This window comes from Ambystoma mexicanum, chromosome 10, assembly GCF_040938575.1.
Source record: "Ambystoma mexicanum isolate Mex_15411 chromosome 10, UKY_AmexF1_1, whole genome shotgun sequence".
Taxonomy (NCBI): Eukaryota; Metazoa; Chordata; class Amphibia; order Caudata; family Ambystomatidae; genus Ambystoma; species Ambystoma mexicanum.
Window position 1 is genome coordinate 137,369,765 of NC_090932.1, and position 14,251 is coordinate 137,384,015.

Below are 14,251 nucleotides of genomic sequence, written 5' to 3' on the forward strand. Positions count from 1 at the left end.
TAGGACAACCAGGCACTTGGGATCCCTCCTTCATAGTCGGCATGGTGTTACTCTAAAGCAGATGAGGGTGGGCCATGCCGCCGTAAGAAAACATGAAAGAGGGGCCTTGTTCTCACTAGAAGGAACTAGGAATGGCATTTTATCACTCCAAGACCTTCTCAGAGGGTGAGTAGTATGAATTCATTTAGCACTTAGCTCCTCTCTGAAATGTACCACTGCTCTTTTTACATAGATGAAACCCAGTATGTAGCCATTGTTGTTTGCACAGCTAACCCATGTTCTTCCCACATACAGCACACCTTCATAACTTAGCAGTAGACACAGGCTCATTTCACACCACTCACATATAACACAAACATTATTGAAGAACACCTCTGCCTTAAGAATGAAGCTACCTTTAATGACAACAATTCTAACTGTAATTTCTCACATAATTATGTTCTTAAACGCAATCCACCCCCCCTTTGGTTCGTAGTCTAGCTATGCTGGACCCAGCCACACGCCATTCAGACTAGTGTTGCTACAAGGGTCTTGGCCACCCTCATAAAACTTTAATGGCTGAAATGCACACATGCATAATGGCACCTCCCAATTCTCCAAAATGTGGACTCCGGTCCCTCCGAGGAAATTCAACCAACAGTGCGTTGGGACCATGGTTATGGTGAAAGGTGCCTTAAAAATGACAAAATGAATGAATGAATGCATGAATGAACTGGGCATTTTCTGATTTGCATTTAAATGTATTTAATGTTTAATTTGTGTACCACACCTGTTGACAGTTCTCCAATGCCTTCCACATAACTTAATATCTTCTTTAACTTGTGGTCCACCATTGTTTCATTCTTTCCTGTCTTATGTTTGCCATGTACATTCCAAACATGTGGGTAATTGACCTTGTCTGGGTGCTTTACTGGTCCAATTCCAGCCGTGCGCCGTCTGACTTATAGTGAGCAAGTTTAGAGGCATACAAGGAATCTGCCTGTCAAGGGAGTGCCAGTTGGTGGAAGGCAGCATGCCAACCGACTTCTCTGCACCCAGCATTACTACTGTGTTCCATATCCTCTTCTTAGGCTAAAATATAGGATATGATATGATAGGGCATTTGGAATAAGTCGACCAGGCATGTGTGTTTCATATTATCTGCCCTCTTCATTAACATGCACTTATTTGCAGGCTACGCTACATCAATTGAGCAGTGCTTAGAGTGACATGCGTGCTTAAAACCATTAATTGTGTCTTTTTGTCTACAATCAGGGCAGCGACGACGACTCTGCAGACGTGGATAAGAACAAATGTTGCACACTTTGTAACATGTCTTTTACCTCAGCCGTGGTTGCAGACTCCCACTATCAAGGCAAGATCCACGCCAAAAGGCTAAAGTTGTTACTAGGAGAACAGCCAACAATTAAGCCCACAGGTATGTGATCTAATGAGGGGGAACGTGAAGAAAAAGACACGCTATCTAGAAGAACACTTTGTTAATGACACCAGATCCTGCAGAACAATACAAATGAGCTTCTTTACTGAAACAATGAGCAGATTGTCAACAGCAGTTGTCATGGCAACAGTGATTGGACTTGTGAAATGCACTCCATTATTAAAATTGATAGCTGAGAACATGCATGTTGCTGATGCAGAGTTAAAGAGGCCGTCACTCTTACATACCGCTTCTTTACAAGCACACCTTGTAGCCCCCCTTCACCAGAGACCTTTAGCAAAACATTTCTCCCACACTTCTCTAGATTATTTGGGCCTCATTTGGGTGTCCTTTGGGGGGCGGGAGGGGCACTCGATTTGAGGTGCTACGGCCCAGGGGAATCTTTGCAAGTATTCTGCCCAACCAAAACTCTTCAGACCTCTGTGAACACACTGCAGTGGTCCCAGAAGTGCCCTCCTCTAAATAACAATGCCACGAATGAGGAAGTCCCTGCGCCACTCTGCTCCTATTAAGACGTTGTACACAGACAGGTATGCCACCACTTTCCACTCCACAAATTGTGTTGACCCCCATCATCAAGCTGTATGATATGATATGGCATTTATAACGTGCCTATACACAAGTGTTTCAAGGCGCGACAAGGCAAGGGAGAGGGAACAGAGGGAAGACAGAGACAGCGATCTTTCTAGGCCAGATGACATTGAGATCATGCAAGTGCAGGGGAGAGGGGTGGGGAAAAGTGTGAGGGGAAAGGGAAGGGGACGGTGCAGTACATGGGATCAAACACTAAAAGAAGGGTGGCCAGCTGGTGGCAAGTGCAAGGTTAAGTGCAGACAGCAGGTGTCCAAAGTGCCGGTAGGGGGACTGTAGGGTTGTAGATACAGACCCAAGTGCAAGAGTTGCCAGGGAGGCAGTGGAGGTGTGCAATTGGCGGGGAGGGGACCTGGGCCCGAGTTCAGAGGGTAGCCAGGTGACCAGTGCAGTTTCAGTTTCAGCCAGGAATTCGACTGGAGAGAGGAAGGGAGAAGGCAGAAGCAAAGAGGAAATTCTTCAGGTGCTTCCAGAACCGGGGATGTTTCTCCTCAAGTTTCAGACAGGCAGGGAGGCTGTTCCAGAGGGAGGCCCCAGCCGAAGTGAGAGATCTACCACCAACTCGTTGCTTGGAGAGCTACAGGAGTCTGAGCACATAAGCTCATTATTGTTTTCGGCCAGTGGTTTGTGTTTCTTATATGGACAGTATTGTTTGCCGACTATTTGCTTTGGCACTGGGGGCTGCAGTGGCGACAAGTATGTAAGTATTTCTGTTAGCAAGCTGCCTACAGAACTTTCTGGGCCTACTGTACACTGACACACAGCTTGCTCAATTTCTCTGTGTCTCATGTCTAAACTATACCTGGCATTTCCACATATACCTGCACTCACTCATCTCGTCTGTTAATCTGTTCTTGTCTGCTCTTGCTCACTCTCCACTCTCTCAACTCTCCTTAGCCATAGCAGAAAGAAGGGGTGCAATAGTGAGAAGGGATGAAAAGTGCAATATAGCAGAGCATCTAAATGTGAGACATTGTGAATGAGTGCAAATGGAAGAAAGGCATTTCCTGGTCCCATTGGTGAAACCCAAGCTATGCTGACCAACCATTCAGCCACTTCCTTATTCTTTTCTAATTCTTTAAGTGTTCAGTTGGGTTTTTAGATACACTGGTGGGTATCGTATTGGGAAGGGATATAATCACAGATCTGTCTGACAGGTCACCGTTATACACTTTGTTTGGCAAACGTTTCCAGATGCTAACGGAAGATATCGCTGTCGTTCAGTGAGACATGCTTCACTCATTACTTGCATGTTTTCAATCTCTGGCGTAATTGGGATTTTCTTCTACTTTGTTTTATTTATTTGTTTTAATTGATTTCAATTTTTAAAACCAATAACAAAATTCTCATCCTTGCCTATTCCCTTTTGGCTCTCTTTGTTAGTTGAGAGCCCTTCCTGCTCTGACATCCTGGTTTATTCCAGTTCCTTTGCCGGGATAGCCGGGAACAGAAGAGGATCATATACACCTAGCCAAAGAAAAGAAAAGAAGATACAGAAGAAAGAGGAAAAGAAGAAAAGAGATACAGAACCTCTTCTCACGTTGAGCTGCCAAAAAAGTTAAATACTTAAGTCTTATTTTGCAATGGTATAGGACCCCAGTTCATCTGACCATTGAGGTAGGATCCTGCGCATAAATGAGACTGCAGCTATCACCCACAATGCTTTGTCCCCGCTCATCAGCTTCGCCCACCAGGCTTCCTCATCGTAGGTCCGGAATTTTACTGGCAATGGTGGCAAGTGTCTTTTCCGTTCCGCAATTAAGCCAGAGCAACAGATCAGCAGATGCCTTAAGAATTCCACTTAAAATGTCACATATTCTGCAGTTGTTTTGCTCCAATTTGCCCTTTATTGGTTTATCTCGTTGGTCGGGAGCAGATTGAGTTGCCTTCTCAAAAAAGGTGTTTCGGTACACTCTGCTAGTGAACTTTAGCAGGTAACCTGGGAGCTGATTTAGCTTCTTGGTGTTCGTTGGTAGGCTGATACTTAATTTGCAAGTGGATGCCTTGGCCAGAGTGCAAACCCAGTCATTTTCCATGAGTTTCTTTTTTACTCTGGATGGGTTAGAACTAAGTTCTAGTTCAGTACACCCTAGTTCGTCCAACTAAGAGCTTATTTTGATCATCCATCGAGTTAACGATTTGCTAGTCCAACTCAAGAGTTCCTGGTTTATGATCTTGAAAATTACTGGGCTTGTCGAGGAGGTAATTTTACAAAACAGCACCATGCTATTCCATTCTACCGTAGCATATAGCAATGGAAGTCGTAATTCTCTGCATATGCTTGAAATTCCGAAAAATAGGCCCCCAAGCCTCAGCCATGCTTTTGCCAGAATTTCGAGCATGGCCTCTGCTCTATAGGTCAATGAGGGGACTACTTTAGCCTTGTAAAAGTTGACAATTGGTATCAAGGAGAAACATCCGTATCTTCTGTCCATTAGCTCTGCTTGAGTAGCCAAAGTTTTTGCTTTCTTTAAGAGAGTAAGCTGCATCAGGGTCTTAACCGAGCTGTTGTTTAGTGTGACTCCCAGTTATTTAAATTGCCTCACATGCTTAATCTCTTTCAGCCCTTCAGTCCATTTGAGATTCTCACTCCGATTAGTCGATTTTCAAAGCACATAACTTTGGTCTTTTCCTGATTTATCTCCTGATTGTTATGCGTGATGTATCACTGAAGGCTATCCAGTTTGCGTTGGAGGCCAATTGCCATTTGATCAACCAGGATTTTGTTGTTGGCATATAAGAGACGTGGCACTTTCTCACCACCAATAGTAGGAGAAAAAGATCTCAGCTGTGGCTCAAAGTTTTGGACATCTGACAGATAGAAAATGAATATTGCTGGTGCTAGAGGACAGCCCTATTTAACACCTCTTGATTTAGTGATCTCAGGTGGCAGTAGGCCAGCATGGTTTAGGCGGACTCTCATTGAGGTGTTGGTAAGCAAAGTCATTAAGGGTTTCACTATTTCCCCATGGCAATTCCTCTCAACTAGTTTCTTCCACAAGAGTTCACAATTGACTTGGTCAAAAGCTTGGACCAGGATGACAAACGCAACAAAGATCCTAGGTCTCCCATCTTGGGTATTACCCTTCAAAATACTTAGTAGTAAGATGTTAGCCGATGTGACTGTTAAGAAAGGAAGAAGGCAATGAATATGGCAAGGGAAATGTGCACGGAATCACACAGTGAACAACTTTTAATCTAACAACGTGCATACAATACCCAAGACTCGTGTATACTAAAACCCAGGAGTGCAAATAGAGTGAAACAATAATACCAATATATGAAAAGGGATGTGGGGTAAGCACTTAGAACCTCCTTATGACTGAAAGGAAAGTCGGCAAACTCCTTACCCACTATGCTATTACAGATACTGACAGCGCTAAGCCCACATAGAGGGCAAGCAAGGACAGGATCTGTGAGCTGACACTCTGGATGATACTGAATAAGGAACTTAGAAACAGTACTCACGAGGACCGGAAAGACCACTTGAATGTCAGTAAACCCACGAACCCAGTTGATGAAACAGGGACCCTGAAGGCTATAACAGCAATGGGTGGAGGAAACTAAATACATACGACCCTAGTCAAGGGGCAAGTAGGAAAAGTGATTATAGAATAGAGAGGAAAACATTAGGCATTCACACAGGGACTAGTTACAACAGCACCCCACACCTAATAATCAATGGGAAATAAATGTAGAAGTGCAACGGAAAACATGGAATGGATGCCAATAGAAAGTAAGGATCAGGAGCAGGGAAAATGATATCACAAAAGGAAACCTTTCCCACCCATCCAATGAGAAAAGACAGGAAGCTAAATCTATAAAGGGAAAGACTAATGCATCAAGTTTTTCAGTAGCAAAGGACAGCTTCAAAGAAACAGAGAACACAGGCAAATTGAGCACCATCAAAGGGTAAAGCACAGAGAAAGGCTGCCTGCAGACAGACGAAGACAGAAAGGGAAATCCCGAAAGCAGAAATCAATTAAGCACATAAATTCGAAATCCAGGGCAGAGGAACAAGAAATAGGAACTAGGAACCAGGCACAAAAACTAGGAACCAGGAACAAGGGACCAGTCACAACAGGAACACTGCAACAATGACCAGCGCTGGACTGAAGTAAACTGAGGCTTTTAAAGCTCCTTAACGAGCACACCCCTCAGGTGCGCCGCCTGCTGCACCTGCAGCCACAGGTGTTGCCTATCCTCCACCCAACCTTGTCCTGCAAGGGAGGAGGTGAGGCAGTGAGCCAGGCATTCTGGGAAGTATAGTCATTAGATTAACGTAGCATGCTGGCTGCCAAAAACCTGGAATGGATCCGGAAGGGAAGTAACTTGGAAAATAAGGTTTTAGCGCTCCCAATTTGTCACAGCACTGTAGCATAAGGTTCGGAGGAAATGTCCAGTAGGGAAAAAACCCCAAAACATGCCCCAAAGTGACGGGAACGGGAGCGAAGGGAGCGAGCCGTGACAGTGACAATGTTTTTCACAAATCCTGTTTGGAATGCATCGTTCCAACGTGCAGTCTTTGTCCAAGTCTGAAATTGTTGAAATTGTATCAGCAGAAGGGAGCCAACTATTTTTCCGATGACATCCAACAACGCTGTTGGTCGATAATTTTTCGTATCTTCTTTCTACCCTTTTTTAAATATGGGAACTACCATGGTGAACCTCCATGAGTTAGGAATCAAGCGTGTTTGGCATGTTTTTTTATCACCTCATGCACGAAGAGGGCCCATTCCTCCAGGTGTTCCTTCAGCATTGTGTTTGTTAAGCCGTCGGGGCCTGGGGCCCTTGATGAATTCAACTTCCGTATCTTTCCTAAGATTGTTTCTACTTCATGGGAGACCGACCATTGCTTGATTGTATTTAGTGGTAAATTCAACAGGGGTTCAGATGAACCGTCAAAAAGCGCATAGAAGTGTTCCTTCCATGCCCACTCGCTGACGTTGTTTAGTTGACAATCACTATTTGCCGATGTTGTCAGTTTTACAAGGGCCCCGAATTCTTTAGATTTTCTACTGCATACTATGCGCAAAATTTGCTATTAGTCATTTTGGAGCATTGCACTTCTACGGCTAGCTACCTAGTTTTTGTAGGCTCAAGCTTTCGATGTAGCTTGGGATTTGTGATCTTGTTAGTTGGTTTTTGCTGCTAGGTCTTTTACTCACCTAAATTCTCTTCATTTTTCAACTTGGAGTTTATCGTATGAGTGGGGTCCTCGGTGAATGGCTTTCCCGTATCCTTAATTTTTGCCACAAAAATTTTTACTAAAATCATGCAGTGCACAATTTTGTTCTGCTTATCCTTGTTTGGGCTTTTTAAGGCCGCAGTATAAGCTCTTGTTAACGCTGCAATATCCGGGCTCCGAAGTCTTAAGCGGGTACTTCCATTAGTAACTTCCACTTGGGACTTCATAGTTAATTGGTCAGGATCCAATGTAGCCCTCCAAGATGTGGTTAGGAGGTTTTGGTCACTATTGTCTGTCCTGATGACTTTAAACGATGTTGTACGTTTTAGAAGTTCCCTGGACACAGAGATGTGATCGATGTCATCAGTCTGGTCACCTCTTTCCCAGGTTGGTACGAATACATTTACTTGATTTTCTTCATGGATTGGGATGTTCAGCTCTGGTAGCAACTTGATTGTGGAGAATTTGAAAATGAATGTTGTACAGGCAAGACTGTTGTGATAGGCCCTAGATGGTGAGAGCAATATTTCTTCCTTCTGATGGTGATTTACATTTCAAGGGTGGGGCAGATATGGGTATACATGAACTTGCTGGTTGTCTAATTATACTGTGAAGATAACTCACGTGGTTCACTGGGGAAAGTTATATGGTAGAATGAACAAATTCGAGGTGGTGGGGAGTTCTTCAGGGCAGAGAGATTCTCTTGAATTTTGCAGGGTTTTGGCAGGAAATAGCCTTCACTTTCTTTATTTGAACATAGTGCAATGTTGTACAGTTTGTCAAAAAATGCACACACAGATGAATTCAGAGAGAGATCATTTTGAATAGATTTTCAGGTAGATGCTCACCCTGGCAGGATAGGCCAACCTCCCTTCGTAGCTTCCTTGAATAAAAATGTCTTCCTTGAGAACACATTAGAGTAGGTGAGGATACACCTGATCTGGTCAAACATAGCAAAACCTAAACCTGTTAGAGTAGGATGCAGATCCTGGCATTTTTAGGCTGAGGGTTGGGAGAGAGCGACTCTTTCTTTTACAAATAACTCATTAGTTCTAGTGGGTCACATGTACCCAATAGTGAATATGAAAATAAACATGTGGGTGGTTTAATTGAGATCATATGGTATAGAGTGTGCACAAAGTGACAACGTTCCATCTCCCCTTATGGTATTTTTCAGTTCCCCAGGGGGAGATTTGGGGAAAACACTTCTATCTCCCTCAACCTCAGGAAAGCTGTAACCACTGTATGGTGGAGGTTAGCGGGTTGCCTTGTGGGCATTCATTGAGCCACGATCTGCCCCTCATGCCTGTCTATCCACTCCAAAATAGCAAAATGGCTCTTACAATTCTGGTCAGGCATTATGGTACTATTCGGGGTCATCAAGCATGAATCGCTATGGGAAAGACTGCATAGGAAGTTGGAAACCTGCCTGGTTTCTGCTTTGGATCCCATTTGCTGTGGGACTCCAGGTCACCAGGGATCTTGTGACAAAAGACCCCATTTTATCCCAAGTGAACTCCCCAAAGTGCATAGCTGAAGTCAGCATGCAGGCATAAAGAAAATGGAGGCATCCAAATATTTCCACTGAAAACGAGTGTGGGTGGTGGAGGGCTGTGAGAGATGACTTCTTAAAGAACACGCCAACTCCCAAAGACAGTTCAATGTTTTTTTATTTATTTGTATTTTATAATAAAGGGACTCTATGGGCTGTCCCTCTCTAAGCTAGCAATGGGCAGTTCTTCCCTAGCCCTGATGTTCCTTAACCCCAGGCTGCTCAATACTAATTGGTAGCTCCTAGTATCTAACAACTGCCTAGCTCAAGGTGATGCACTAAAGGCAAACACATTATCAGTCTAAAAACCCACCTGGAACAATTTAGGGGTGCCTTCACTGAAGTACCCAAGATGACTCAGGTTGCAGATTTGGCGCCTTCAGATACAAAGGCCACACTTGGTCTTAGCCTTACATGCCTAACTATTCCCCACCTTAGATCTAGCTATCCTTTGTCTCCTCCTGTTCTCCACCCTCTCTCTAGGGTCTACCTCCACCCTCAGATCTTACTCCTTAGTATTCTCTCTCCTAAACCTCCTCCAGTCCTCCTACTACTCCCCTCTGAACATTACTACCTCACCAACCTCATCCTACTAGTACTCCCACTCCACACTACTACTACTACTCCCTATGCCTTACTACAACTACTTCCTCTGCTGCACTACTGCTCCCTCCTCCACACAACTACTGCTCCCTCTATCGAACTACTACTACAACACCCTCCTGCACACAACTGCTACCAACAGTTCATCCTCAAGCACCCTCCTTTCACTTCTCACAGTCAGCCTCTCATTCAATCCATACTCTCCCTTACCACTCCACTCACACACACGCTCATCGAAACCAAGGAACCAATTTGACTCACCATCCAATACCTCACCATGCACACTACCAGAATAATCCACCTCCACGCTCCACTGCACCATCCTTCCCCCACCTGGTCTCTAGCTCTGCCTCCTCAGATATCACCTGAACAACTAACATGTTATTGTTTCTTGCCTTCCCTTTAATACTCTAATTTCTCTTGCTATTGGGTGACCTCTTCACTTCATTCCCCAGGCCAACTGCTACTTTTCCTTACCCAGAGGCAGGGTTAGTTTGATCAGAATCAATAAGAAGGGTTTTAAGCCCCACCTCCTCATACATGGGTCAGCCAGGGCTTGTCAATAGCGGCTGTGACAAATCTGGATGATTTGTCCCTGCTCCCTAGAGGGGAGCCATCCCCGGTGAGGTTAGGGAGATGAGCTTGCACCGCACGACCCTCACTAGGGATCTGGGCAGGTGGGAGTCACTGGGAGTGACATCCCTCTCGGGGACAGGGACTCCCAGTCCAATAAGGTCCTACCTGAATGGACTACATTATCTGCCTATATAGGACCTGAAAAACTTAATTGTCCTCAGATTTTAACTATAAGTACCAGTGATCCTCTTCCACCATGTTGCCTCCAGGTAATTCTGATTTATATCTAAATATCTATCTAAGATGGGAAGCAAACCATCTTACCTGGTGGCCCGCCCAATAGAGAACATTTGTGGGCTGGGCGCCCAGCTTCCGACACTGAAACCAGGAGAGAGAAAGTTCCACACAGTGAGTACAGGCGTAATTGAGAGAAGCATGACAAGGAAGCAAATGCTCCCAACCCATGGACCCTGGCTAGGGTGATACACTCTGAGGTCAAGGACTGCCAAAGCCATTCACAGTGTGACTAGCTGGGAAACTAGAACGGACGTCTACAAGAGTGGAATGGGTATGAGACCCAATTAAAACGAAGTGAAAGAAAGATGATCTGAAGATGAAAGCTGGGGAAACCTCTCACAGTACAAAAATTTAAGAGAATCATATAAGCACACATACTGGTAAGCAGGTAGTGAAAGGGATTTGTGTGTTTGCTATAAAGTCTGTGAAGCTGACCAATGTATGTGAATAATGGGATTACGAACCAGTAACCCTACCTAAGAGCCACAGGAATTTGGGGAGTTGCTGTGCCAAAAAGGTGGGATGCAGAGAAGTGTTTGCAAAGTTATCTGGGAGGGATTCAAATATGTACACAGCTATAGAGATCATGGAGGGATTTAATCAGTGGCAAACAGTTGAAGAATACTTATGGATGAAGAATGTGTCTTTTTCCAAAAGTCGGGTGCGGTGAGGAGAAAACAATCTAGAAGCCATTTATAATTTTAACTGACAAACTTTCTAGACAGACTATGCCATGTTTAAAGTCATCTAATAGGCAGAAGCCCAGTTCAAGGTTGTTGTGCAAGCCTCCTTTTCTTTTGAGTTAGAATTTATAAAGTGGTAGGCCCAGTTAGTAACTAGGAATTTGGACGGAGCAGCCTTTGTTTTTGGTTTGGAAGGCAGGCAACATCCCTCATAGCGATCAGGCCAGTTAGACATTTTTCTTTTCATCTGAATAAAGCAATATACAGAGTGAAACATTTTAGTCAGAGTTATCCTTCTGGTTCGCCATATGGCCCACCATACTGATAGTAAGTGTCCCAATTGGTTTTGTCCTTTGTATTACATTGCCGGTTTACCTTGGGGACCATTCGGTAGTGCTTTTTTAGGGGAAGATATAGCTCATGCGAAGAGAGATTGGTGCGCTGGCCCTGCCAGAGAGCGAAACAAAGCGCACTGGAGATGTGTCGCTCGCAAAACTGTTCATGCAGCTGGTGCAAGGTGTGGAGTGCTCCATATACTGGTAGAAGATTAGAGCCATACAGTGCTGCGGACCCCTGACCATTGCAATGATTTCTGGCTTGCTGAGGTAATGTTTTGGTTCTGCTGACCCTCTGCCTTCTTGTTCTTGAAGATCCCTGTGAAATAGAGCAATAAACTGGGCAGCATTTTGAGTGACAGGTATTGGGCAAGATAAAGTCAATACGCTTCACATAAATGCAGGCACAAAAGGAAAGGGCAGCGACTGGGGCCTTCCCAACTACCCTCTGGGTTAGGATTGGTTCTGCTTCTACGCTGATAGGCCTCCCACTCCAGTTTGAGAAGGCCCCCTCTTACCTTCGGACAGGGTCAGCCTAACTGACTCAATCGGAAAGACACAGCAGTTGAAGCAGAACCCCTTTCAGCTTCCAAACCCCTCTACTAGTTCATGTGAAGTAGAATACAATACAGATAGGCTTGAAACATGTTTTTATTAGGATAAATACAATGACCCCCCAGCACAGCTCTCTCCCTTCTGCTCAACAACTTGGAACCTGGGGTACAATTTGTGAAATGCATTCCGCCTGAGTATTCCACATTCTAGATTACCTCACCATATAGAACATATCCTAGCCCACCTCCTCCCCTTTAATCAACACATCCTGTCTTCACGACCACAATTCTATTTTTATTGCACACCTGACAGTGGGAGAGGAATCCATGTAGAAGTTATCATAGTTGAGATAACCCAGTACTTCCCCTCTCTGAATCCTTACTGGATGAGAAAACAAATTCAGGGCCAGTGGGACCAGGTTAATGTGTTCATTGGGTATTGTCAGGTGTGGAATAAAAATAGAATTGCGGTGGTGTAAGGCAGAACATTTCTGTGCATTGTACTGCAACCAATGGTTGAATGGGAGACAATTCCTCCAGCTCAGGCAACCCAAACAAATCAACTGTTAAGAACACATAGGCATTGTGTCATTAACAATTTCTAATTGTGAAGATAACGACAAAGTTGCAGATTTTCTTGAAAATACAATCGCATAACCATAAATCACTCCTTAAATCTCTGTCAAAAAATGTTGTTTGTGAACTCAGGGTTTGTGGTACGGACATTAGCTATTGTTGGTGGTACATTTTTTTATATTATTTAAATTTCATTTACAAAAAGACAAACATACATATAGATCCCATCTACCCACTTTTGTGTTTCCTTTTCCCATCAAATTAAATGTTCTAAAGGTTTTCCGTCTTTAAGTTCTTTAGTTTACAAGTTATTGGGGAGAATTGCAGGAGTCGATGGAAAAACTTTCCGAATGAATCTGACTACCTGCAATCACCCATGAGGTAGAAGTTCCACTCATCAAGGCAGACCATCGTTGGGCGTCATCCAATGTTTGCAGAGAGTGGAAAAGAGGTGTTAGAAACGGTTGTGGCGCGGCAATCAGGCCAGGGCAATAGATCATCACATGTTTAATTGATTCTGTCATTGCCTCATTCTTGCAGAATCAACAGCCAGGTGACTGACTCAGTCCTCTTATGATCAAAATTTTATTTGTTTGGATTAGGTTATGACAAACTCTCATGAAGGTTTCCCTGTAACAAGGATCTGTACATTTCAGGAGGTAAGGCTGCAGTTCATTAAGTTTCAGAGTGCTCTGCTGTGTCTCCTTGACCAATTTAGAGGTGGTTGCTTTCTCCAAGGTTCGGATCCAGTCAGCACAGAACAGTTTTTCCTTCACACGCATCGGATTTGCGATGACATCTTCTTCAGAGTAGCACAAGTCAGCCAGAGTTTGTTCATGATTTCCCTGTTGATTAGTCCCAATACCTTCAGCCCGTTTGGTGTAATTATTTTTCGGCATAAGGTAAGCTGTTTCCAGTCCACTGCTGCTTGCATCGATAATAGTGATAGTTCTCTATGAATCACATCGATTTGAACCTAATCTGGGAGATTTTAAAGTGTTTTTCCAGATAATTGCCCCCAGGTCTCAGCAGGAATGCCCAGAATACCGTTGGTACCATATGGTAATGAGGGGATAACTTTTTGGTTATAATAAGTTATGGGTGCCGCCAGTGAGAATCTGCCAAATCTAATGGTCATGATTTTTACTTGGCTGGCCAGTTGATTGGCTTTGGCTTGTAGATCTTCAAGAAACTGAGTCTCTACCGGGCTATTGTTGGTGGTAGTTCCAAGGTATTTAAAGGTCTCGACTTTTTCAATTCGATTTGAGTCCACGGTCCATGTAAAGCGCTCAGCCTTCTGGGTGCCTCGTTTGAAATGCATGACTTTGGTCTTTGATTGGTTTATTTCCAAGTGATTCAGGGCGGTATATCTGTGCAAACTGTCCAACTGTCTTTGCAAGCCAATTCTGGTTTGATCAATCAATATAAGATCCTCCACGTATACCAATGGCTGGTGGGAAGGATCTTGATGTGGGCTCGAAGTGATGGATATCCGAGGTGAAGAAGTTATATATAGCTGGGGCCAAAGGGCATCCCTGCTTTACACCATAGTGTGTTGGAATTTGAGATGACAAGAGCCCTGCTTGATCTAATCTAACTTGGATTTTGGTGTCTCTATGGAGCGCTTTCAGAGGGCCCATTACTTCTTCAGGGCATCCTGGGGCTTCCAGGTTGGTCCAAAGAAGTTGGCCGTCAACTCTGTCGAAAGCTTGGACAAGGTCCACAAATACTATGAAGACCTGATTTTTGCTGGAGTGTGTCCTGTCCTTCAATATGCTTAATAGCATAATATTTGCCGAGGTACCCATGGTTTTTACAAATCCAGTCTGGAATGGGTCGATCGCGTTGATGTGTAAAG

General features: G+C 44.1%; 1 protein-coding gene across 4 annotated transcripts in view; it reads left to right on the forward strand.

Moving 5' to 3' along the window:
* The window catches only part of ZMAT4 (zinc finger matrin-type 4), a 2,593,958-nt gene that overhangs the window by 1,875,938 nt on the left and 703,769 nt on the right, over nt 1–14,251 (forward strand). For all 4 annotated transcript variants that reach the window (XM_069617629.1, XM_069617626.1, XM_069617628.1 and 1 more), the window contains one exon: nt 1,255–1,417. In XM_069617629.1, the coding sequence (XP_069473730.1) occupies nt 1,255–1,417 (163 nt within the window). The remainder of the gene's footprint in view (nt 1–1,254; nt 1,418–14,251) is intronic.